We start from the raw sequence: 27,930 nt of genomic DNA on the forward strand, positions 1-27,930 counted from the left end.
ATGAAACTGAGTTACCCTGTGAAAGTTCGATACATTCAGTGATGGTAACAGTGAGAATGGTACAGGAAGATTTTAGAATTAATAAAGGATACTTCTAGTAGTAACGGTGATGAATGGTCGCCATATTTGGACATATCCCAGCTGCCAATCATCGGTTGTCAAGGATTAAGGCAGCAGTACTGTACTAGTGCCAAGGTTGATAAAATTTTGTTACTCTTGAAGTTCAGAGGCGGTGCAAAGCAGCGAGTTTATAGTTTGTCTTCACTGACAATGTTTGTCTTCGTGTTTGTTTTCACTGACAATGTTAGGAGAACAGTGGTATGTATTTCAGAGGATTGAACATGGGTTGAAACTCTTATTATATTGAACCAGGTACTGTTAAGAAACCAACTGCTGACTACCAGATTCTCAGTCTAAGGCTCAGTCAGTGTTCTCTTCTGGCTGTCACTTGAGAGTCTTGGGCAGTATGACAGTGTGTGTATTGTTTTGGTTCTATTATTTTTGTTTTTTTGTGTTGAAAGTATTGTGTATCTGGTGATTGTTCTCCTTTTCCTTAAGTGTTTTAAATTAGTTGCATACTAGCATGCAGAACAATATCACTTTGCCTTACGTTTATGTTTCAATTTGGTGTGCCGTTCCCCTTCCATCAGTTTGTTGGTGACGTTGTCAGTAAAAGATCTTGCACATCACTATGAGCAACTGTGTGTTTGGGTGGGTGTGTATATATGTGTGGTAACTGATTTTTATATCTTAAGTGTGTTATTTTATTGGTTGTACCATATTGTTATGCCAGCTGTGTAATGTCATTAGTGAATATACCACAAACCACAAGTTTGTACACTACCACAACCACAAGTTTGTACACAAATTAATCTAGATTAAATTGTAGGAATTCCAACTTATTAAGCGTGGTTACTTAGCCAGTGAAAGAACTTCATTTGTAGCGCTTGTTGTAGCCATTGAACTGACTGTTGAGACTAGCGAAGAAAGGTAAATCATCATTAATTGCACACTCATATGTGACCAGGCCTGCGATAATAGGGCATGTGGGCACATGATTTTTGCCTACTTTTTCACATTTTCATCACTCATAATGTTTTGTACCATTATGCTATGGCATTGAAATTTTCACCTCTTAGTAAGCATTTAAGTGGCATCATGATGCAAGTTACAGAATGGAAATATACTTTTCCAGTACAGAGATATGACCTGTAGAGCAATGGGATGTAGTTTGTGCCCACATGCCCTGTTTTCGCAGGCCCGGTCACATATCAAAGTGCAATTTTGGCGGTGTATTAGCCCACTTTTCCCAGCTGGTTTATAGTGCCAGTACAATGAAACATTACTGTAGAACGTATTACTGACCGATATTTATGTAATTCGTCCCTCAGTAGTGCTACAAACAAACTGTTTCCCATCCAGGTGAATCCCACAATACATTGCATATTGGGCGCTTCTGCTGGAACCCGCACTTCATTTCCAAAAGGCAGATATTGGAAAGCCAGTCAGGCTACAACATTGTCGATAACATAGTTTGCTATAATAATGATGTACTTTTAGTTTCTGAGCGATATAAGGCAATTTACTTTAAGATGGGGATGTATTTTAACAAAATGCAATTATTTTTTATGGCCTTCCCAATAGGAGCAATGCATTACATGACACTAAAAGCTGCCAATTTTGCATCGTATATGCTGTATGTACGGTCTGCGATACATACAGTGCTTAAAATTTTACAATTTAGGGACATGACCTACTTTATGAAATTATTATGGTCTGTATCTGGATGGTCTTATACAGCCAATAGGAGTAAAATAAGTTACTTGCACTGCAGCAAATAGAACACATCATGTGAAACAAGTTGATGTTGTGCTACTTCTAAAAACCAGGCGCCATGCAGCTAGCTAACTGATCTGGAATGAACTATAGATAGTATATGCTACTATGAATTAACCAACTATGTATTACTATTTTACAATAGGGTATAGTTTTGGGTTGTGCAATAAATAACATTATTAACTAACTCTTGCATTATGAATTTGTTAAATTACGTTGCTATGCACTGCTAAAGAAGCGCTTGTAAACAAACCGCTTTTACCAACACACAGTATTATGCACAGAAGTATCTTCTAAACTGTTTTATAGTTTGACTACCATGTTTTTTCCCACAAATTCTCTTGACAGAGCCTCAAAGTTGCTCTTCATTTTCGTTCACGTACGTAAGGTTTATGCCCCTTTCAACTCGAAGCAATAGGCTATTCCTTGTAGTGTACGAGGCCTGTGTTAGGTGCAATCTGTGAATTTGTGCAGTTAATAAATTGCACTGCACATTTTGTGAATTCATAAAATACGCAACAATTTATAAATTGCGCAGGTGTTGTGCCAAGTGTCATACTGACATATGGCAAGGCAAGATGAGACACAGTACAGTTGTATCGGTTGTTGACCTACTGTCGTTCCAAGTGTTGGATCACGAGATCATGATTTCCTCATGGCAGTGTATCATCGGCGAGGTGTGAGTTTCACTATGAGTTTAGAGATACGTTGAAAGAGGGTCACAGAGAGCTATTTGAAAGGCTCTGTAGAGGAAAATATCTTGATCCCAATGCCGGTAATGGAGGAGAAGGTGCAGAAGATAACAGACGTTTTCAATGGAGTGGAAAGAAGTATATTTCTAATTTGCTCTTTCATTACTAAAACAAATGAGTTTATTTTGTGAAACTACCCAGAGCTGAAGTTGGAAGCTAGATGTTCTATATTTTCCTGCCAAGCAATGGGTAAGAAACTAAACCGGCTTTGTCTGTGCCTACCCTTCACAAAATTCTGTAATTACAGAATGAGAATGACAAAACTATCTTTGGCCACCATTGTTTAGTTACAACATTTGAGAAATTTTATGACATAGTAGAGCATGTGCATTCAAATGTACATGTAGACTACAAGAAAATACTTGCAGAGGTATGGAAGTATAGTGAATTATGTATGCTATATTATTCTCAAGCATCACCAAAATTTATAGCCACCAATCATAAGACACTGGACGTTGTGGAGATGGGTGGTTAATTATACAATATTCTATACTGAACAAGTAGTCCAGTTCCCAAGTTTGTAAAAATGCCAAGCTGTTGTGAAGGACAAGTCAGGCTGGATTTTAATAATATTTTTGCAAGAGACCAAACCTTTGTGACTCCCATAGGCATATCATCCACCTATCAATTTTCTGATATATTAATTTGCAAAAAAGATTGGGACACTCTAATAGATCAGCCATTTGTTCTGATAGAGCAGTCAGTAAGTGATCTCAGAAAAAATCTGTAGCGGCATGCCCCCTGATCCGCTAGTAAGACTGTGTGTATTTTGCACATGGTACTTAGCTTTACAACTATACCTGAAATAGACCCCCTGCTACGGGCTTGATTTCTTCACTGTTCAATGTCGCTTGGTACCTTAATTTGGCATACCGCAGTACGTATAATGCGAACATCATGGACCTACTTGAGTCTTTCTTTATGTATCTTTGCTGACAGCGGAAGGTGTTGATTTGTGATAGCTAGCACCATGTGATGGCTTCCCTACATGTGTAACAGAAGTTATCTATATTTTCTGTTACTGTAGTGACTGAAATGATCGCAGAGGAGCTCACATGCAATGCTGTGTAACTGGTTGAACAAAGCTGAAAGCAAAGTGTGTGTGTGTGTAATGGCCTAATTATTATTGGGAGCATGTTCAGATGAATACATGAAGTCTGGCACCTAATTCAGTTAACTATTTGACTTTACTCTGCCACTCAACTAGTTACAAATCCTTTGTTTAAAATGAAATGTATTGAAATACGTTAGACTACAGTATGCCACAAAAATTATTATAGTTATGCACCTATTAATTGCATCAACTGACAGTTCAATATACATCATGATATGCTCACATTCTGTGTACTTCATTGTGCCATTAAGTAAACATGTGCGTGTTTGTTCATGCTGCGGCAAAATGTTCTAGCTTAAATAACCTTCTTGGAGAATAGTTGGATTTCTTGGTGAATCAGTGAATTTCTTTTCATAGTCTGTTGTACCAATGAGTTATGATGTATCACATGCATTAACAGATAATGTTTGTTTATTTAGAATCATTGGATGACTATTGTCATTCTTGTGGAATGATTAGTCTGGATGATGATACGACTGATATGCATGGTGAGGTCTAGTTATGCAAACAAATTGTGTATTCATGTGTGGATTCCATAGGTCAGGTGCAATAGTTGCTCATGGGGGTAACATGAATGGTGTTTAGGAAGACATGTGGTTACAGCCAGGCAAGATGAAAATGGAAATAACTTTTCTAGGTCTTGCTGTTCATCATTAATGGAGCTGTGCCTTTGTAACTCATGTATTGGAGTATATTTAGCTATATGTGGCACACAGCATACCTGATTCCAAACACTATATGTTTGCACTAATAACTGTATCACACAGAGGTGGCATTATGTAATCACATGTTGTGTTACATCTGCATGCATGGGATAATGTGAGAGTGAAACTATAAGTACGTGTACCATATAGCTAAACTGGACATTAAAAATAATATTATGATGTTGGGCATGAGTTACAATGCACCAAACCTTTCATGCTGATACAGTAATATGTACATTTCATTACCGGTGCAGCATGTGCAGTGTTTGTATGTGCTGGACAACTGCTAGAAAAAGTAAAACATGCAGACTGGACGGTGCCCATAAATATCAGCTGATTGAAACAAGATGAACCTGCTAGCTATCACAAATGCTGTAGGGCAACACAGAGAGAAAGACAGTATGCACCTTAGCTATCCAGGCCAGCTGTAGAGAACGCAAAGGAACCTTGGAGGGAGAGATAGCCTGCAATATAGCTAGAATGCACTTGAATCAACCAAGTACGTAACGGCGGTACGCTGAATGGACCAGAATTCAGTTCATAAAATGTGCAGCTCAGATGGTAGTGCACAAACTGTGCAACAATTTATAAATTGTTTTGCATTTTATGAATTCACAAAAATAATGCGCAGCACAATTTATAAACTGTGCAAAGTCATAGATTGCGCCTAACACCTGCACCATTGTTTTTCAGTTGTTAAACGCCTGAAAACCTCAAAGGGAAAGTAGTTTACGAAAGTCGCCACACCAGTATTTCAGTCCACCGAAAAGAAACCACCTCAGAGCAAAGTTGACTTGTGCAGAAGTTTAATACAGACTTCATTTCGCTTTTACTTCATAAATAAAAGCTGCTTTTACCAACTTTGCTCACGTGGGTGCGCATGGACAAACATAGATAGATAGGTACACACACACGCGCATGCACGCACGCACGCACACACACACACACACACTTTTACGAAAACAATTTCAGTAAACCAGGCACGTGCCCACAGCATGCCTTTGGCCGGCTGTGGGCGCGCGCTTGGTTTAAAAATGAATACTATGGCCACACCAAATTAATCATATGTTTCGTGTTCTGTTTTCTTTCTACTAGAAACCTGGAAGCTTGAAAAATAAATAAAGTTGTAAATGTAACCAGACTTTACAAAACTGTTCCAAATCGCATATCAGACAAAATCAAACTAACACCAGTGGATAGCTACACTGTCGTACTACTAATTTTTACCCTCAACACTACTAATAATACCTGAAGCTGGTTTTAACAGATGCCTTTTCTGGGTGGTGTGGAAAGCTCGAATGGTGGTTTCAGGCCTTGGGAAATGTCTGGCTTGGCACGAATCAGTGGTTAACTGGTGGATGGCCTGATAATGTTGGCCAAACATTTTTTCTGTTGATTTTGCTGCACATTAGCCACTAAGAAGCCAGCACAGTCCTGGATAGCTACACTATCGTACTACTAGGTTTGACCCTCAGTACTACTCAAACTACTTGAGGCTGGTTTTAACAGATGTATTTTCCTGGGTGGTGTGGAGAGCTCAAATGGCGATTTCAGGCCTTTGGCTTGGCAAGAATCAGTAGTTTACTGGTGGATGAACTGATAATGTTGGCCATCTGTTTTTTCTGTTGATTTTGCTGCATATCAGCCACCAATAAGCCCTGTAGTCTTGTGTCTGGACTTCAATCATGGTCTGCCTCCATTTTGAAGTCTATCTCTTGCCCACCCCTCCACCCCCCACACTCCTCCCCTTTGTGAGTACTCAAGACACTACTTCGCTCGTCCGGCTGCTCAGATTTCCTATCTTATTTGGCAGGAAACTCTACAAGTACTGGAAGCGGTCTGAAAGATAATAGATTGATGCACCTCTTAAATTTCATAAGCGTACTAGTTATCCTTGGCAAGTTATGCTGACTTGAATTCTTTAAAACCATTTATCTCAAAAAGCAAAACTTCTAATGTGTGGTTTGAAACATTTTCCCAAAATTCAGTCACAAATCATTACAGCTGCAACTGACTATTTTCTTGGAGTATAAATGACTACTATATTAGAGCATCTTGATCTTTATATGTGAAGGAGGTATACTTCTTTGAAAAAATAAAGCGAGGTAGATCCATTTCCCTCCTCTTTGCTACTACACCTATTGAATCTTGCATACAATATTTAGTAGTCTACAACCATATTAGTACTCTTTTTAGAGATTGTGTGAATTACACTCAATGAGTTTGCAAAAACACTGACCTACCGCATCCGTGAAACATAAGATTAATTTGTCATCTAAATGGCCTCCTAAATTTCTGAATATTTAAACTTATCTGTAATGTGACAGGATGAATGTAGGTATGAGCATTGTAATGTTAATATTTGAAAAAGAGTAAAATTGTGGTGTCTGTCAAGATGCTTGAGTCCATACAGGTAAATAAACTAATGTTTGTTTTATTTTTTTTTGTAGATAAGCATACCAAGCTTCATGACAACACTTACTGTACTTTTTTCATCCATTGAACATAATTCTGAAATTAAAGACCTATGTTTGTCCGAAATATCAACTTTTACAATTATTGATCCCTTACTCTAATTTTATGGGATGTTCATTGTATAGCATGTAGCTATGAAACCAGAGACACAATTGTTGTCTTTTAGTATCTTACGAGATGCAAAACGTATTTTTTAAATATTACAATGGACCACATGAAACTTGTTATTTTAGCCATATTGAGTTGTTACAGTCGAAAGGTACACACAAATAGCAAATGATTAACTGGATTCCTGGCACAGGGCTGCTTTCCTTAAAAGATCAAGAAACAAAACAGAAATGTCAAACTTTCATGCTTCTTATTCAAAGTACATGTAAGCAGCAAACAGCCCTGTACAGGAAGTCTAGTATATCTTTTGTCTATTACTGTACATACTTTTCAACATCAAGCTACAGTAAATAGCAAATTTCATCCTGTCCTCTGTAGCATGGTGGGAGGGTGGTGGGTGGGGGGTGGTGGGGTGGCTTGGAGGGGGGTGGAAGGGTGGGGGGTGGAGGGGGTGGGGCTGGAGGGTGGGGAATTAGGGGTGGGCAAAAGATAGACTTCAAAATGGAGGCAGACCACAAATGGAGTCCAAACACGAGATTACAGGGCTGTGCTTGCTTCTTAGTGGCTGATATGTAGCAAAATCAACAGAATAAATGTCTGGCCAACATTATCAAGCCATCCACCAGTAAACCACTGATTCTTGCCAAGCCAGACCTTTCACAAAGCCAGAAACTGCCATTTGAGCTTTCCACACCACCTAGAAAAGATGTCTGTTAAACTGAACCAGCCTCAAGTGGTTTGAGTGGTACTGAGGGTCAATACAGTACGATAGTGTAGCTATCCATTGGTGGTGTTAGTTTGATTGTGCCTGATTATGCGATTTGGATCGATTTTGTAAAATCTGGTTGCAATAATGTACTTCAGTGCCACTGTAACATTGCACATAGAGTATTTTGTGTATGATACGTAGCTTATCAAGACACACGGTAGTGTGTCGTGCGGCCCAAGAAGCCGGCGCGTAACACCCGTGAGTATATTGACAGGAAGAAAGAAAACGCAATTTTCGCACCTCCGTAGCTCCATGCTTCCTTGATGAAACAAGACGATTTTTGCTGTGGATATGCCCCCCAACTGCAGCACTCCACATTCCAAATTTGAGCGAAATCGCTTCGCGCGTTTCCGAGATATGCGACTTCAAAAATTGGCTCAGTTTCTTCGTTTTTTTTTTCTTCTTCTTCTTCTTCTTCTTATTTTTCTTTTTCTTGTCGCACACTTACAAAAACTGCTATAAAACTCGCACGCCATATCCGATTGCCTTGAAATTTGGCACACAGAAGAAGGGTATAAAGGCGCATCTCTGTACCAACTTTGGCTGGAATACGATAAACAGGCAAAGAGTTATGAACGATTATTCACGAAAATTAACACCAATATGTTGTCACGCCTACAGGGTAAACCGCGTATGGGAAGAAGCTGAAAATCGGTGGGTGAATAGGTTAACTATTGAACCTCAAACCTTTTGTGGTTTGAAAGAAATCGAGCTAAAAACCAGGAAGATACAACGAAAAAACCAACAGTGTGTAACAATTACGCAATCGAGATTAGCTAATAAAAAACGACTGCTTGCCACGCCTACCAGGTAAACCGCTTGGGGTAATGCTTTGAAAATCGCTGTACAGATGAAGTTATCATCTTAGAAAGGCTCTTCAATGGTGTAGAAGAATCAGACTTAAAACCACGGAGTTATAACACGAAATCCAACTTAGTGTAGCAAGTGCGAGATCGAGATACTCTAATAGAGCAGTCATCCTAATAGAGCAGTCATCCTAATAGAGCAGTCACCCGAAGAGAATTCAAGAGATCAGCTAGAAACAAGTAACCTGTATAGAGATCAGCTACAAACAAGCCACCCTGTAGAGAGATCAGCCACAAACAATTCACCCTGTAGAGAGATCAGCTAGAAGAAGTTACCTTGTAGGGAATTCATGCAACTATAGAAAGAGATAATTCAGCTAGAAGAAATCACCTTGTAGAGTTCAGCTACAAAGAAACCACAATGTAGAGAGTTCAGATACAAAGAAACCACCATGTAGAGAATTCGTTTACAAACAAGTCACCCTATAGAAAGATCAGCTAGAAGAAGTTACCTCGTAGAGAGTTCAGTTACAAAGAAACCACCATGTAGAGAATTCATTTACAAACTAGTGACCCTGTAGAGACATCAGCTAGAAGAAGTTACCTTGTAAAGAGTTCAGCTACATAGAAACCATTCTGTAAAGAGCTCAGCTGCAAACAAATCACCTGTACAGAATTCAGCTACAAACAAATCACCCTGTAGAGAGATCAGCTAGAAGAAGTTACCTTGTTGATAGTTCAGCTACAAAGAAACCATCATGTAGAGAGTTCAGCTACAAACAAATCTCCCTATAGAGAGATCAGCTAGAAGAAGTTACCTTGTAGAGAGTTCAGCTTCAAACAAATCACCCTGTAGAAAGATCAGCTACAAACAAATCTCCATGTAGAGAGATTAGCTAGAAGTTACCTTGTAGAGAGTTCAGCTACAAAGAAACCATCATGTAGAGAATTCAGCTACAAACAAATCTCCCTGTAGAGAGATCAGCTAGAAGAAGTTACCTTGTAGAGAGTTCAGTTTCAAACAAATCACCCTGTAGAAAGATCAGCTAGAAGAGGTCACCTTGTAGAGAGTTCAGTTACAAAAAAAACCACCATGTAGAGAGCTCAGCTACAAACTAGTGACCTTGTAGAGACTTCAGCTAGAAGAAGTTACCTTGTAGATAGTTCAGCTACAAAGAAACCATTCTTTAAAGAGCTCAGCTGCAAACAAATCACCTGTAAAGAATTCAGCTACAAATAAATCACCCTGTAGAAAGATGAGCTAGAAAAAGTTACCTTGTAGAGAGTTCAGTTACAAAGAAACCACCATGTAGAGAATTCAGCTACAAACTAGTGACCCTGTAAAGACATCAGCTAGAAGAAGTTACCTTGAGAGAGTTCAGCTACAAAGAAACCATTATTTAAAGAGCTCAGCTGCAAACAAATCACCTATATAGAATTCAGCTACAAACAAATCACTATGTAGAGAGATCAGCTAGAAGAAGTTAACTTGTAGAGTTCAGCTACAAACAAATCACCCTGTATAGAGATCAGCTAGAAGAAATCACCTTGTAGAGAGTTCAGCTACAAAGAAACCACCATGTAGAGAGTTCAGCTGCAAAGAAATCACCCTGTATAAAATTCTGCCACGAACAAATTGCCCTGTAGAAAGATCAGTTAGAAGAAGTTACCTTGTAGAGAGTTCAGCTACAAAGAAACCATTCTGTAAAGAGCTCAGCTGCAAACAAATCACCTGTACAGAATTCAGCTACAAACAAATCACCCTGTAGAGAGATCAACTAGAAGAAATTACTTTGTAGAGAGTTCAGCTACAAAGAAACCACCATGTAGAAAGTTCAGCTGCAAACAAATCACCCTGTAGAAAATACAGCCACAAACAAATTGCCCTGTGGAAAGATCAGTTAGATGAAGTTACTTTTTAGAGAGTTCAGCTACAAAGAAACCACCCTGTAGAGAGATCAGCTAGAAGAAGTTACCTTGTAGATCGTTCAGCTACAAACAAATCACCCTGTAGAGAGATCAGCTAGAAGAAATTACCTTGTAGAGAGTGAAGCTACAAACAAATCACCCTATTGAAAAATCAGGTAGAAGAAGTTACCTTGTAGAGAGTTCAGCTACAAAGAAACCACCATGTAGAGAGTTCAGCTGCAAAGAAATCACCCTGTAGAAAATTCTGCCACAAACAAATTGCCCTGTAGAAAGATCAGTTAGAAAAAGTTACCTTTTAGAGAGTTCAGCTACAAAGAAACCATTCTGTAAAGAGCTCAGCTGCAAACAAATCACCTGTACAGAATTCAGCTACAAACAAATCACCCTGTAGAGAGATCAGCTAGAAGAAATTACCTTGTAGAGAGTGAAGCTACAAACAAATCACCCTATTGAAAAATCAGCTTGTAGAAGTCACCTTGTAGAAAGTTCAGTTACAAAGAAACCATTCTGTAAAGAGCTCAGCTGCAAACAAATCACCCTGTAGAGAGATCAGCTAGAAGAAGTTAACTTGTAGAGAGTTCAGCTACAAAGAAACCATCATTTAGAAAGTTCAGCTTCAAACAAATCACCTGTAGAGAGTTCAGCTACAAACAAATCTCCCTGTAGAGAGATCAGCTAGAAGAAGTTACCTTGTAGAGAGTGAAGCTACAAACAAATCACCCTATTGAAAAATCAGCTAGAAGAAGTCACCTTGTAGAAAGTTCAGTTACAAAGAAACCACCATGTAAAGAGTTCAGCTACAAACTAGCCACCTTGTAGAGACATCAGCTAGAAAAGTTACCTTGTAGAGAGTTCAGCTACAAAGAAACCATTCTGTAAAGAGCTCAGCTGCAAACAAATCACCTGTACAGAATTCAGCTACAAACAAATCACCCTGTAGAGAGATCAGCTAGAAGAAGTTAACTTGTAGAGAGTTCAGCTACAAAGAAACCATCATTTAGAAAGTTCAGCTTCAAACAAATCACCTGTAGAGAGTTCAGCTACAAACAAATCTCCCTGTAGAGAGATCAGCTAGAAGAAGTTACCTTGTAGAGAGTGAAGCTACAAACAAATCACCCTATTGAAAGATCAGCTAGAAGAAGTCACCTTGTAGAAAGTTCAGTTACAAAAAGAAACCACCATGTAGAGAGTTCAGCTACAAACTAGCCACCTTGTAGAGACATCAGCTAGAAAAGTTACCTTGTAGAGAGTTCAGCTACAAAGAAACTATTCTGTAAAGAGCTCAGCTGCAAACAAATCACCTGTACAGAATTCAGCTACAAACAAATCACCCTGTAGAGAGATCAGCTAGAAGAAATTACTTTGTAGAGAGTTCAGCTACAAGGACACCACCATGTAGAGAGTTCAGCTGCAAAGAAACTATTCTGTAAAGAGCTCAGCTGCAAACAAATCACCTGTACAGAATTCAGCTACAAACAAATTGCCCTGTAGAAAGATCAGTTAGAAGAAGTTACCTTTTAGAGAGTTCAGCTACAAAGAAACCATTCTGTAAAGAGCTCAGCTGCAAACAAATCACCTGTACAGAATTCAGCTACAAACAAATCACCCTGTAGAGAGATCAGCTAGAAGAAATGACCTTGTAGATAGTTCAGCTACAAACAAATCACCCTGTAGAAAGATCAGTTAGAAGAAGTTACTTTGTAGAGAGTTCAGCTACAAAGAAACCATTCTGTAAAGAGCTCAGCTGCAAACAAATCACCTGTACAGAATTCAGCTACAAACAAATCACCCTGTAGAGAGATCAGCTAGAAGAAATTACATTGTAGATAGTTCAGCTACAAACAAATCACCCTGTAGAAAGATCAGTTAGAAGAAGTTACTTTGTAGAGAGTTCAGCTACAAAGAAACCATTTTGTAAAGAGCTCAGCTGCAAACAAATCACCTGTACAGAATTCAGCTACGAACAAATCACCCTGTAGAGAGATCAGCTAGAAGAAGTTACCTTGTAGATAGTTCAGCTACAAACAAATCTCCCTGTAGAGAGATCAGCTAGAAGAAATTGCCTTGTAGAGAGTTCAGCTACAAAGAAACCATCATGTGGAGAGTTCAGCTGCAAAGAAATCACCACTGCCCAAATTTCAAGGCAATAGCTCTTTCCAATCTGAAGCTATCAATTGTCAAAGTTGGCAAATTGGATGTGTGTGGAAGACCCCTTTTTACAAATCCGGTCACATATGTATATTATATATAATTTTGTACATTTACTGATAAAATATTTAAAGTATATCTACTTCATCTTTACTTCTTCCTGTAGTAAAGAAAAAAAACATAGGTTAAAAAAGTCCCAAAGCTGGCCATAGGCCGGCTTTGGGTTATACAAATACAAAAAGAAATGAAATCTAATCCAAAACAGCCAAGCTGTAAAAAAAGTGTGCGGCCCTCAGAAAGGCTATGGTGAAAAAAGATGTGAAATCCAAGGTGGCGGCCAAGAAATGGCTGTGATGGTAGGTTAATGGTAAAAATTTTAATAACGACAATTCAGGTGAATTTTTGTGCTGCTTCACAAAATTTACCCGAATTGTCATTATTAAAATTTTTACCATTAACCTACCATCACAGCCATTTCTTGGCCGCCACCTTGGATTTCACATCTTTTTTCACCATAGCCTTTCTGAGGGCCGCACACTTTTTTTACAGCTTGGCTGTTTTGGATTAGATAATATGTACACAATGAAAGACATAATACTGTACCAAACCTACTTGGTGCGACAAAATTTTGTCCAGGTGCTTGTGCAGGTGCCTGATAATACTGTCCAGGCAGTGGTTGATAGTACTGTCCAGGCACTGGTCCAAGTGGTTGATAATATTGTCCAGGTGCTTGTGGTTGATAGTATTGTCCAGGTGCTGGTACATTTGCCTGATAAGGTACTTGTCCAGGTGCCGGTACATTTGCCTGATAAGGTATTTGTCCAGGTACTTGTGCTGGTGGTTGATAGTATTGTCCAGTATTTTGTCCAGGTGCTTTGTATAAAAGAAACAACAATTTTAATAATAAATTAATATTATAAAGTTGAGCTTCAAACCCTGGTAGAGTACTAAATTACGTATAATTAATAATTGTGATTTATGTTAAGATATTAGTGAAAAACCAGCTCTAGTTTACAGATCTGTTAGTTTGAAGTTCAATGACAGGTGTGATTACTCGTATGCTGTATAACAAGTTTTATCATGACAACTTTCATCCCATATTAAGGGAACATTTTGCAATATTCAAGTAAAATTTGCAACATATCCAATCATTTAGATTCTTGCTTATCATGAGTTCATACAACTGCAAAACTGCTTTGTGGAAACATTCTCTAACAAAACCAGGTGCTTGTGCATATACATAACCATATTTAGGAGGGTTTCCTGTGGTTCAGGAAACCCCTTCTGAAATTTTAACTTGTAGCCTTGCAGCAGGAACACCAGACCATCGTACTACCATAGTTTGGCAGCACAAACATACAGAACAAATGGGAACAGGGCAGGGCAGTATTGTAATAGGAAACTTATACATTCGTTCCTCAAAAGTGCATTAAGGGAGAACAAGGGTACAGTATATGAGGTGGGTAAAGGGGCAGTGGAGCCGGCCAAAGAGTGAGGGGGCCAGGCCAACTGTAAATTGAAGACCAAAAAACAAAAAGAAGTCACTATCTGCTGACAATAGCTGCTCTCCACCAACTCTATCTCCTTATAAATAGCTTGCTACACTGCTTCTCTGAATACTGTGACTGCTCTATTAGAGCATCCAGACCCTGACTGTTATAATAGAGTATCTTGATCTTTTCTTGCAAACAGTGTCCCATAAAAGTGTGTGTGTGGGGGGGGAGGGGGGGGGCATGGTCCTCCTGGCCCCCCCATCTCCACTGCCTATGGGTGGGTATGTATTGCATATCTTTGTAAAGATCTACATACTCTAATAGAGCAGACAAATAAGGATGGGTGATATTGACATTTCTGCCATACGATTTTTGTCATGAGTTATCACGATTATTATGATTATTGTCCACTTAACCACTGTAACAAAATAGTGTTGAACTAAATGACAAAATATTTAATATTACTTTTATAAGTTCCTCAATTATCACAATTATTACACGATAATTACCAAGTTTAATTATTGAAAATTAGATGATGTTGATTATTGCCAACAAAATAATCACAATCATCATGATAACTGAATAATTGCCCATCCCAACAGTAATACAACATTTGTAATGGAACACAATTTTATTATAAATGTAAGACTTAGCTAACTAAATTTAAAGAATAATACAGTTAAATCTTGAATTTTTCATTTCAATTGGAGAATTTGGATGACTATCGTCAATGCCTGACCAGCCATGAACCATGCATAATACTGTAGTTAATTTCCATAATTATACAACTAAGCATATAACTATTGAGAATAGCACAAATCTAGTAAATTTTGAAGCATTTTAATGTGCATAACCTGTTAGTAGCTGGGGGATCAGGTACACCCCCAGACCCCTGCACCTACATATAACTCACTACCAAATATGGAAACCACCTTGGAAATATCCTAGATACACCCCTGTAATCACTTTGCTAATATTTACAAGTAGGACAATTAGGAAGTAGGGATCAAAGAAATACAATGCAATGCTACACCTACAGTTATACTAGTGGACAGTAATAATTATTATGCAAAATCTGACATGGCCAATGCTAATAATAATAATAATAATAGTATATTATTTATGTGATCATGTAGCTAATTGTAACTTTTAGTGTAACTTGTTATAATATTTTATACATCCCTTACTCTGTCCCATTTCTGCTTTGATTTTTGTAGCCAGTCTCTGCATTGGACCACCAAAATTTTCCATTACATCAAGAAGTCTCACAAATTCCACGTCTACATCACGGTCTATAATATAATCAAGAAAGAATGATGCTCTTGCTTTCTCAGTGGTCTTTGATAACATATCAGCTTTTTGGTTTCCAGAAAAGAAGCCTTGTGCATTCAACCTTGCCACAAAATCCTCATTATTCATTTCCAATTTCAAAAGTTCAACAGCAAATCTTTGACGAGCCTTTTCTGGGGACAATCCCTGACTTGTTGCCATTTTCTATCCTAGAAGAGGAATGAATTTCATTGACAGAAAATTTATTGCTAATAGATATAATTATACCAAAACAGCCAAGCTGTGAAAAAAAACGGTGCGGCCCCATGGTGAAAAATATGTGAAATCCAAACTGACGGCCAAAAAATGGCTGTGATGGTAGGTTAATGGCAATAAATTTAATAATGACAGTTTGTGCTGCTTCCTCCAAGTTTCACTAGGATTCGGTGACAAATTCACATGAATTATCGTTATTAAAATTTTTGTCATTTACCTTCTATCATAGCTATATATTTCTTGGCTGCCAACTTGGATTTCACATTTTTTTCATCATGGCTTTTTGGGTGCCACATCTTTTTTATACAGCTTACAAGAACTATACAAGTATAGGAGATTAAGAAAAGTACGAAGAAATTAAGACACCTTTGAAAACACATATCTCTGAAATGGTTGGGTGAATTTATCTAGAATGGAAAGTGTCCTACCAAATGAAAAGTTACTGTACCTTAAAGATGGTATATATGCTTACATTTCAGCGTGATTGAGCTATGAAGGCAGGAAAACTGTCACAGTGTATACTTTACTTTGTTCCTGTATAATACACAACTGCCTGTCGTACATGGATTTCCTTAACTGTACAATACTCTATTGTGCATCTTGATGTATATATAGTCATCATATACATGTGAGTATTGCGTATGTTCATTGCTTTTTTGTTTGTTACAGCTACAAACATTAAAGGAGTTCGTGAAAGCTTGACATCATGGTAGCCATTTCTTGTCTATCACCTTGATTTCACAACTTTATTTACCCTGACTTTTTGGAAGATGCATCCTGATTCACATGTACCATTAGGCTTCTATCAGTGAGGTCAACAAAACTAATGAAACGTGTGGATTTTTCAACATACTGTATATTATGCTTTATTCAAAAATTGTCGGTTGTCTTGGCCTTCCTGGCTTCTTGATGAACTCTCGGTGTAGATAAATTCTTTTTAACCAAAGTAGTCTAGTGATACTCCACTAATTCAGTTGAAGGATGCACAGATTCAACAAAACCATCCACAAGATTATAAGTGAGATATCAAAATTTTCAATAATATCTTATTGCCGTTAACTTATCCAGATTTTACCAGTGATCTATAACATATCAGGCTTGCTGCATGTCCCTCGGATTTAGACTAGAAGCTTTTTGGCTATAGGCTTTAAATTAATGGATCATATGAACAGTGGACTAGACTAGCACTTCAATGTACGTAGCTATGCATTTACTTATGCAACTACTCCGAGGGATTTGCACAATAGTGCTTGGTTTTTTTTGTTTTTTTTATTAGAAGCAATCCAACTGCATTTATTGTGTAAAGCCTATAAACTTAGTTGTTGCATTGAAACAAGTGGAATATCGAAATTGAAGGTATCTACACAAATAGCAAAATAGCTGTCAATTTAGTATCAATTATCTTAAGTTAGTTACTAATGCTAGCCAAGACCATAATTGCAAATTTCACTCACATGCATTTGCAAAACAAAGCCTAGCTACCTCATGATTGAATTCCCCACCAATGGGGGAAATGTTCTATGTCAAATGTAAACTAAATCCTCACTAAATCCCCTATTATTCTGAGGAGGTGAGAAATGAGAATGAGATTGATAGGCGATTGTATATGATCTATTGTTGCAGTGTGCCTGTCATTACCATCACTCTACTGCATTCAAACAGTATCTCAACATTAGTAGAGTACATGGCTGGGGATTTGATCACAAAAGATACCCATGGAAGGAAATTTTGAACCCAGATACTGTAGTCCCATATGATTCCTAGGATAGTAGTAAATACAGTACTAAGGCAACCCAGGAAGTCACATTAAACAAGGTAGTCACACATTTCATATCAAAGGATTGTAAATCCTTGTAAATTGTGGAATGACCCAGTTTTAGATGTCTGGTAAGTAAGCTTAACTTTGAGCATGAGTTGCCTTCCAGAAAACACCTCATTGAGTATGAACTCCTGCTATTGCATGGAGAAGTTACATGTAAGGAAAGGGTGGTTGTTAAGCTGCAGGGGCGTAGCTAGCCAGAAGGTGATGGACGGGCAGGCATGCCCCCACAAAACACTCAAAATTGTTTATGCTTGCAAAAAAGTCTAATGACCCAATGGTGGGCTAGCCAACATAAAGTGCTGTATTATTACAGCTTACATAACTAGCTACGTAACTATTTCATTACTGATTGCTATCACTTATCAATGGAGGTATATTCATCAAGCATAATTGCACGTGCCACAACTGTACTCCAACAAATTCGTCCCCAATCCGGTAGAATTATAGTGTGAATATTTTAGTGTGAATACAATGTATCACAGTTACTTACATTAGCCACAGCTTGTGCTGCAGTTCTAGCACACTGATAGTATGACGTGTTCACTCACTTAGTGTGACGTGTTCACTCACTTCAACCAGCAAAATTCAAATGCCATTTATTGTACGAAATCCCAGTTCATAACCTATCTTGCTAGTCACAGAACTTTTAAGCTTGTGACAGATCCACCTGACTGACAAAGTAAAACAAAAATTAGGCAGGCATGCCACTGCACTACCATACAAACATCCAGTGTGATCAACTCGAGAAAATAAACTTGGTAAGTTACATTTAACACTTTATCACCTCGTAGGTAGTAGGTTCGTAGTGTCATCTGTCTGGTCTCCTTTGTCACTTGTGAGTTGCGACTCCTGCGAGGTCACTTCAAGCGGGTCACTTATCTTTTTAAGTTCGAAAAATGCTCTATCACGTCAGTAAGTTAGGCTAAATATAGAAGTGTGTCTATAAGTTTCATTTGGTGGGTTCACAAATGAGTTGAATGTTGTGTGTGCTTTCACTAACCCCTGGTGATAGCTACTGCGTAGTAGCGCACATAATTTATAGTCATGTGCATGTCAGTTACTGGTAAGCTTATGACGGAGGTAAAAACAAAACAAAAAACACTTAGTGATGAGGGGCAAATCTCCTCCCCCTTGGCTATACCTCTGTTAAGCTGAAGGGAGCCAAGTATTTTGTGGTAACAGCTGAACTAGTATATTAATTGCACACTTTCAAAGTGAACAGTATATGGAAACTACTGTACATGAGTTACTGTCTGGACACTTCTTCATTGTACAAAGACCACATAACATTCTGCAGCTTTGAAAGGTGCATTTGGCAACCAGAAGCTTAAATTCATTTTAAGTACAACTGATAATGAGTATAGCTATATTTCTGCATTCAACAGACTTGTGTACTGTAAGCTGCTTCAGTCACAACCTTAATTTGACTGTCAGTAAAGCAACAGACTGTCATGAGAAACCATTGCCAAGTACCACACATACTATTATTGAGGTGTTTCTCATAGCTGTAAAATATTAGGGACTTAAGGTTACGGGATAGTGAGCGGCTGTCAAACAAAATTTTTATTATGTAATTCAGGCAGGCTTGGTGTTGTTGTATTGTATATAAGCTGGTAACAGGCTGAAATTGTTGAGAGAATAATAGCGTGCTGAATGAACAGTTACAAGGTACAAGAAACACACGTAACAGTACAAGATAACATAGAAACAACACACTTAGCAACTGGCACACCTGTAAGTGCATGCATAGTTTTGCTGACTAATGGTGATATTTTCCTGAACCAAAAATCAGGACTGTCAAACAAGTTGTTAACATTTTGTATAAACAGATTGCGAGTTTGGCTTCTTGTCTAGGGCTTGATGGAGCCATTTGTTAGAAATAATTTTTCTAGTGCTCGTGATATGAATTTAAAAATTGATTTTGTGACCACAGTGTCTTGCTTTAGGCCATATTGTAGTCATATTTCAGCAACTATACACATTATTCACAAATCCTTTTGTCAGTCCCTCACAAGTGATGTTCTCCAAACCTTAGAATTGTTAGTAAGTTCTCATGGTTCTTCATTGGTATGATTTTTGGTTCACAGTTTTCACTAATTGGCATGAGGACAACTCATGTTTCCATAACAACATTTGAATTCCATTTCGATTAATGAGAAGTTAAGAATGCATAAATATTTGTTAACAATGGATTAAGAAAAATCAAAACCCTATATCATGAAAAATAATTGATAGTGTACATGTGGGTTTACAGTATCCCGTAACCTTAAGAGACTGATGCAAGAACAGTGAGGTTTGTCACAGCCACAGATGTATTGACCATCCACTTATGGGGTGGTAACAACAGTGTTGGAATAACAGCTAACTGCACATTTGGTGTTGTTGTGGCTGAAGACCATATGCATTGACACAAAATGCCCACATTATTTGCACTAGTAGATATCATAAAGTGTTTCACTTTATAATATCTACTACATACTACATACTATACTACATACTTTGTCTGTAGTAAAGTGTGTGATGGCTTCAGCTGTATGACCCTCTGATGGCCATGGATCGCATTTACATGACTTTTTGGTCATTCTACCTTATTACGTTACTGTTGTGTTTGTATAGTCAACATGAACCAGCTCCACAACTGTTGTTTTAACTCAAGTAGCATGGCATTTATTTAAAACATGGACCAATTTGTAAGTCTCTCTCAGTTTGTTAATCATAAAGTATGATAAGCAGTGCTTCAACAGTAGCTATTACTAATGCTACAATTAACATGTCGATTTAAATACAACAACCACAGCTTCAAAAATTAACAATGTTGGCAGGCTATTACTACAAGTAACATGTCGGTCTAAGGTTATGGAATAGTTTAAAATGTGCAGGCGGAACAAATTACAAAACCTGCTTTAAACCAAGCAGGGATAAATAATGTCAACAACTGTGTTGTGTTAGCAATACAACTAATTGTGCTTGTTTGTTTTTACTACAGAGCAACGACTGTTCTTTGGTGTGTGGTCCACAATAGAGCGATGTTTTATAAAAACGCGACGCCAAAAACCAGACTAACAGATTACTGAATCCTTATAATTTCAACACAAGTGACTAAACAACTAAAATATCTAGGTTCTGTGGAAGCGATTTTTAAAGTTACTAGTTGTATAGACGTTTTATTGAACTTTTAGTAGTTTTTTCGAGTGAAATAAGCTCTTTGAAGGCTTGTATCTGAGTCACTGGGAAGAAACACGTCAAAAACGCTTCCACAGGACCTAATAAATTTAATATACAGTATCACTATACCCCAGAAATGCCAATAGAGCCTACAGCTTTTGCTGTATTTGGCGGTGGAAAAACATGGTAGTGACAGCTGGAGCTGAGCGATGTAGCTACGGGCTGGCTTACCTGTGTTACTACAACAACTTGTAGTGTCCCACCTGCCTCAAACTACACTGTAGCTACATAAAAACATTAAATATGGAGGGCTTCACCTTCATTTAAAACTTTTCAGGCTGCTAGACTGGTTTGATGGGCTTCTCAAAAAGAATCGATAGGCATTCAAAATTTTGAATAATTGCCCTTGACTATACCATAACCTTAAATACCACAACCACAGCTTCAAAAACTAATAAAATGACAATGTTGGCAGGCTATTATTATTTGTGACCATCTCAGTAAAAACCTGAATTGCTTGTATAAGCATGCATTTTGAGAAAAAAATTATTAACTTTTTGTAAAATAAGATTTTTATGACAGATGATAATAGCATATTACAAACAGAAACAAGCTAAACTACAAAGGGAAAGTAAGCTACTTATAATTAAATACTACAATTAACATAACTAATGCTACAACTATATATAACTAACTACTACTATGTACAGGGGGAATACTATAACTAAGGGTAGAGGGATTTTCATCATCATCACTATCCTGAAGAGCCCAATACCTCAAGATCATCTTTGCATTGCTTTACCACAGTGCAACGGAAAGTTGTTGGAGTAAGTTCTTTCTTGCCAGCTTGGGAGTGAGACTACTTTGAGGGGTGATATGATCAGCAAAAGTTTTTAACATTTTAAAGCAAAAGGAGTCCTTACTCCAAAGCACACCACCACTAAAGTAACAAAACCTTTTCCATAGCTGACAAATCTTTCTCATCCTTGGCCACCTGTCCAGCTGCAGCAGCTACCCCAGCACAAGAAGCAGAGAGGAAATAAAGGCAGGCTGAATAGTGCTGCTGTATGGAGACCAGCGTTGAAACCGGGTCACTACTGCTGACCCGGATGACCCACTGACCCGGATAGCAATCCGGATTGAATCAAGCCGAGGCGCGCGATAAGAGCTATGTTTCGGGTATTCTCGAGCGAGCGAGACTACGTTTTGAGCGTTCGATTCGTGTTGAGTAAACGAGTAGTTATGTGATAACTAAGCCGGTAAGTTTATAATTTAAAATCAGTCAGTGGGTTTGGTTCCACGTAACTACTGTGAGTTTACAGACAGCAATTGGGTGTGGCTTCATAGACTACATACTTATTATTGCAATTTCCCAATATATTAAAATGGGTGTGGCTCACAAAAGTACTTAACATCCTGCTGCAAGACTAGACCTAGACTATATACAACTCATACATTAGTGGGCGTGGCTCCACGTAAGCTTGCAGACAGAAACGGACACAGTTTCATGCTACAGACTGCACTTACTAATAAATGGGCGTGGCTGAGCGTATGTTTTTAACGCGATAAGTGGGCGTGGCTCATGAAAGAGCTACGCGACTAGCGTTTATAGGTTCCACGTCGTCAAACGATCAATTTCGTTTCTCACGTGATCCAATCGGGGTCAGACCCGGATAATTTGTAAACCGGGTCAGACCCGGATGACCCGGAGAAAATGTGACCCGGTTGACCCGGATGACCCGACCCGGTTTCAACGCTGATGGAGACATCAAAATAATTATGCAGAATAACCATGTTGACAGTCCGGATGAAAATATCACCAGGCCGTAAGTCTTGAGAAAGGGCACTGTAAATGATGTTAACAAGAGTGTCATGTCAATGGATTCTCATATAACCATGAGAACAGCCTAAAAGATGATCACCAAAGCTGTCTATAGGAGAGAGGCAAGTGCACAGTGGAGAAAAAGGAAATAAGGTTAGTCCAAGCCACAGGCATAATTCAACAACAAGTTCTGAGCTGGGGGTGGCCAAGCTAAGACATGCTCAAGGAATAGCTTTAAGTAGTCTCATATAGCCAGACCCTTTTCTTTCTTTTGTGTGGGGGCAGGGAAAGAAAAGGGTCTGGTGAATATAGTATAGCATCGTTGTTGGCCTATCTCCACGATTGTGGCAATTCTACTCTGCAGCTTCTGGATAGGCTTGAGTACATTATACTTTTTAAATTACCTATTATTCTTTCTGGCAATTCTTTTTTTATTCACCTATTATTCCCAAAATTATTCCAAATATTCCTGGAGTAATTCCTGGAATTGTAAAAGTCAAATGGATATTTTTCTGCATGCAGCTGAAAATATAACCACTTGCAAGCATAAAACCAAGAGTACATAATAATAGAAGAGGGAGGAGAGTGTCTAACTCTCAATATAGGCTGTACAAACACACAGCGCTCAAACCCTCCTACTTCAATCCATAGAACAGCTAGCCATATATCAATACCTTTTTGTGAACAGAAGACTGTTAATATCTGTTGATTGAAGCAGTATAATGCTGAAGCCTACTTCAGAGGGCAGCGCCTATAATCGAGATAGCAGCGCCGTTTGTCACCTTTGGTGGCTATAGATGATTGCGTAACGTCTGAGCGCTGTGCGTTTGGCGAATCTATAGCAGTCAGACACTCTCCTCCCTCTTCTATTATTATGTACTCTTGATAAAACTGTACCCAAAGAACGAGATACTCTAATAGAGCAGTCACAACTAGACTTGTCTGACTGTTCTATTAGGGTAAGTGACTGCTCTATTAGAGTATGCTCAATCTTTTTGCCCGATTTTGTGCTAGCATGTATGTAGCAATGATTCATTGTGGATGTTCCTTTATGAAATTTTCTGCGATAATACACGAAAAATGTGTCAATTCTAATTAATTATTCTGGAAGATCACCCTATTATTCCGGAATTATTCCTGATTCTTTTTACCACCGATTATTCCAAAAATTATTCCAGCATAATGTACGCATGCCTACTTCTGTATTGTTTGTGGGTGCAAATGATGTGTTTTGCTAATCGTTGTATTATTTGCATTCTGTTGCCATAGATATAAAGTGTAATCTGTTGATCTCTGCATCATTTGTGCTCTATTACCATAGCTACTGCTATTATATATATGGCAACATAACGCAAATGATGCAACATTTAGCAAAACACGTCATTTGCACCCACAATCAATTCTAGAAGTTGCACAGTAGAATCACCACAATCTTGGGATAGGCCAACAATGATGTTATACTATATTCACGAGACCCTTTTCTTTCCCCACCCCCAAGAAAAGGGTCTGGCAGCCGACTCTAGCTTTGCAAGACTAAGCTTTAAGCCAGCCACTACTTGTACCAGAAGGGTGTGCTAGAACAGTTAAACGTGACTGATCCTCAATACTAAGAAAAGCAAATAAGTCATCAAAGTCTAATATGGCTTGCAGATCTTGTTGAGAGGCTGGGAACAGGGAAAAATCATGTACAAAATTTCAAATCTTTGCAATTTGGCAAGATTTCAAGATTCAGAGCATTTAAAATCTTAGATATCCAGAATAGTAGCATCACATGATACATAGTATAGGGAAAAATGCGGAATAATTTCTCGAGTTCTCTGAAAACTTGTGGGGATGCTGGATGTTGCATACGTGATGCTGCAAATTAGGAAGTGTACAGGAAATATATGAAACTTTACAACAATTTTCAGAGATCTCAGATTTCAAAATCAGAGATTTGAAAAACATTTCAAAGAGGGCTGTACAAGATTTCAAGGGAGTTCCAGACCCCTCAGCTGGGAAAGTGATTGAATTTTTAAAAAATTGTAAAATTATGCATGCTACAAAGAAAAATACACAAGTTTTATTGGGCCAGTACTTGGAGAATGAAGAAAACTGTATACCATCTTATTCTCCTGTTCATGGAGAGCTCGAAGATCTCTGTTTTGTTTGTGTAGCCCCAACAGTGTGTGTATCACATGCATTTGTTTACAATGTGGTAAACATAAGCAAGATAGTTTGATTTGATTATTTGTTTAACTTCATGGTAGTCTCAAAAGTCGTTCTTCCCTACCAGAGTACATACAGCAATAAACACAATACAAAACACAACTACTACCTACAAGCCACCCTGATACAACCATATCAATCATCATCATTTCTTCAACTATACCACCTTCATACCCATATTCCTAAGTGGCAAGAGGACTAACACTCAACCTTGGCTTTTTGCTAGTACATGGTGAACATTTTAAGCCAAATTGCAAGGTTGTAGATTAATTCTAGCAGAAGTTGCGGCTGCAAATGAAAATGTCCGGCCTGTAGCTAGTTTATTTTCAGAATAGTTGCTGTACAAATCGATCAGTTATGTCACTCTTCCTACTGTCTAGTGCTATAATTCCAAAACTACTGACTACAGAAGGCCAAAACTTTGGTGATCCAATCCTTGGATACTGCAGATAATGCTGAGAACAAAATTTGGAAGTTGTGAGAACAAGTCAGGTTTTTACTGAGACAGTCAAATATTGTTAAGATGCATATTAAGAGCATATAGGCAACTCACTGCACCAGTATGAATGTGGTGCTCCAATTAAACTCTACCTCAGAACAATACAATAGTGCCTATGTATGTGATGTTCCTACTTGCTTAGTTACTGTGCCATGTATATAGCTATAGTCTTCTTGACTCATTCCTACTCCAGTGATCCACTTCTGCTAACTTAGGGTGTCGTGGCTGGATGGAATACAAGTACCAATATTGTTCAGAATGTATAAAAATAACTTAGCAGTAGACTACTCTGAATCAAACTATCATTAAGCTGATAAAATCAGAGAGAATTCCTCTTTTATTTATACGAGTAAAAAATGGGTAGCTATACCTGTACCGTGCACTAGTGTTATTTGTGAGTACCAAATGTGCCAAAAATATCAGGTGAATTTGTACTCTGTCTGTACATGTGTACACAGGATATGGTAAATCAAAGTAAAGCCTGCTCAGTAAAAACATATCTAATAATAACAGTGGACTAAAACTGATCACTCATATTGACAAGGTCACAACAATGTCAGATATATCCACATGGTTGTATGTACTGCGGTATGCCAAAAGGCACCTCTCAGACAGAAGTGATGTCAAACAGAGAAAAAATCAAGCCCATAGCTTTAGCCATTATTGAGTTACACTTGTCTGAAGGAATCAGTCAGTCAGTCAGTAGAAAACTCCGTAAAATTTTTTTCTTTTTTAAAATTCTGTAGCAACTTGTTGAAAAATTTTTCAGATTGATCTGAAGGTATTTTTTTAGGCTTAGTGTTATCTAACCAATACTGCCTCATCATTGCGAGGGAAAAATGAGGATGGTTTTTAGGTGATGTTTTTTCATTGGCCACGCCTACTCCTTTGTGGTCCCTACTATACAGTACTATCGTACTTTATGATTATCTTGTGAAAAGTGAAGTATGTATTACACTTTGTTGTCAGCTATGTTCAACCCATTACACAGCATTTTGAATCAAGAACTGTTCGAAAAACACCTCTGCAATTCACGCATACCAAAAAAAAGGAATGGTGCTGTGCACCCCAGTTATATCAATTATTGCCTGAAAAGTGAAGTATCCATTATGCTTTGTTGTCGGCTATGTTCAACCCATTACACAACAGTACGAATCAAGAACTGTTTGAAAAGCACCTCTGCAATCAAAATAGCCACTATTAAAATACAGACGTTTTCTGTTACGAAGGGAAGCCATCATGTGCTACTGCCAAATCAACACTTTTCTTCAACAAAGATGAATGGGACACAAAGGAGGGCACTGGTAAGTCCATGAAGAATACATTGTTTGTACTGCAGTATGCCAAAAGGTACTTGGCACCTCTTGGGCCGAAGCAGTGAACAACCTTAGCTTTTATCGAGTTACGCTTGTCTAAAGGCATTAGTCAGTCAATCAGTCAGTCAGCAGAAAATTCTGCAAAATAATTTTTTTTAAATTCCATAGCAACTTCTTGAAAGCATTTCGGGTCAATCTGAAAGCTTTTTTGGGCTTAGTTTTACCTAACCAATACTGCCTCATCGTCATCAAGGAAAATTGAAGCTGGTTTTTGGATGATGTTATTTCATGGGCCATGCCTACTCCTTTGTGGTCCCTACTATATAGTACTATTGTACTGCACGATAATATATAGTACAGTGCTAAAAGCAAAGAACAGTAGGAGGCAATCAATCCATCACCACAGATCTAGAAATTACAAGTGAACGTGTGCCCCTAATGTCAATCACTGACATACAAAGTGGCCATTTGCTTCAGCTTCAGTTATGTTCCCCTTGTTATACAGCATTACAAATGAAGAACTGCACAAGAACTGCCTCTGCAATCAATCACAGAATTACAACACTGAAGCCATGACTGGTTACAGCCAATGTGGTAGTGGACTAAGAAGAGGGACACAAAGGAGGGCAAAGGTATACAATGATAAAAAGTTATGGAATTTAAAAGTTCAAAAAACGGATCAAAATTTGTGTGTGAAAAGGTACCTCTTGCAAATCTGGTCATGTATATAACTGCTGCGAATAGTAGAAAGGCACACCTTGTGCAGAAGTGATGTTGAACAGTGAGGAAATTGAGCCTGTAGCCCTAACTATAGTACAGTTATCCTTGGCGAAAGGTATTAGTCATCTGTTCAATTTTCAAAATACATAGAAACGTTTTGGAAGGGTTTGAGGGTCACTCTTGAGACATTTATGCACTTGGTTATGCCTAACCAATACTTTCAAGCTGTCACAAAGGAAAGTAAGGCAGGTGTTTGGGTGATATTTTTGGGTAAGAAAGCCCAAGCCTCCATAATAGGGCTACTGTACTGTGTGATTGGGCTGTCCTAGAATTGTAAATTATTAGCTCCATAGGTGATAGAGGTACATAATGGATTATGAGCTAGTAAAAAAATAGCTGTGAAATCTGGGTTCAAAGGGCTTCTGCAATTGTGAAAGTAAATTTAATTAACATGTGGGTCATCACATAATGAATTTAATTACTAAGTTATGCAGAAGAACCCTCTAGACTACATATATACACTGCATGCTCACTATATTCACGGAAAGACATGGAAAGCCTTTTAAGAAGCCACACAACTCAAAAGAACTTGTTGCATAATTAGATAACCACATAAGCCAGCCAACTACATTTTGTAACAAGCCATAACGAAATTGTCAAGTTGTAGAATGTCTTCTAGAACATATCAAAACAGCCTTC

The 27,930-nt window shown here is 38.1% G+C and overlaps 1 protein-coding gene across 1 annotated transcript in view; it reads right to left on the reverse strand.

Annotated features, from left to right (window-relative positions):
- LOC136247037 (uncharacterized) overlaps positions 1 to 27,930 on the reverse strand; it is a 70,613-nt gene that overhangs the window by 40,007 nt on the left and 2,676 nt on the right. The window contains exons 2-3 of the mRNA XM_066038636.1: positions 15,322 to 15,633; positions 13,254 to 13,514 (exon numbers count right to left, since the gene is read on the reverse strand). Coding sequence (XP_065894708.1) covers positions 13,254 to 13,514; positions 15,322 to 15,625 — 565 coding nt within the window. The 5' untranslated portion in view covers positions 15,626 to 15,633. The remainder of the gene's footprint in view (positions 1 to 13,253; positions 13,515 to 15,321; positions 15,634 to 27,930) is intronic.

Source organism: Dysidea avara, chromosome 2, assembly GCF_963678975.1.
Source record: "Dysidea avara chromosome 2, odDysAvar1.4, whole genome shotgun sequence".
NCBI classification, from domain to species: Eukaryota; Metazoa; Porifera; class Demospongiae; order Dictyoceratida; family Dysideidae; genus Dysidea; species Dysidea avara.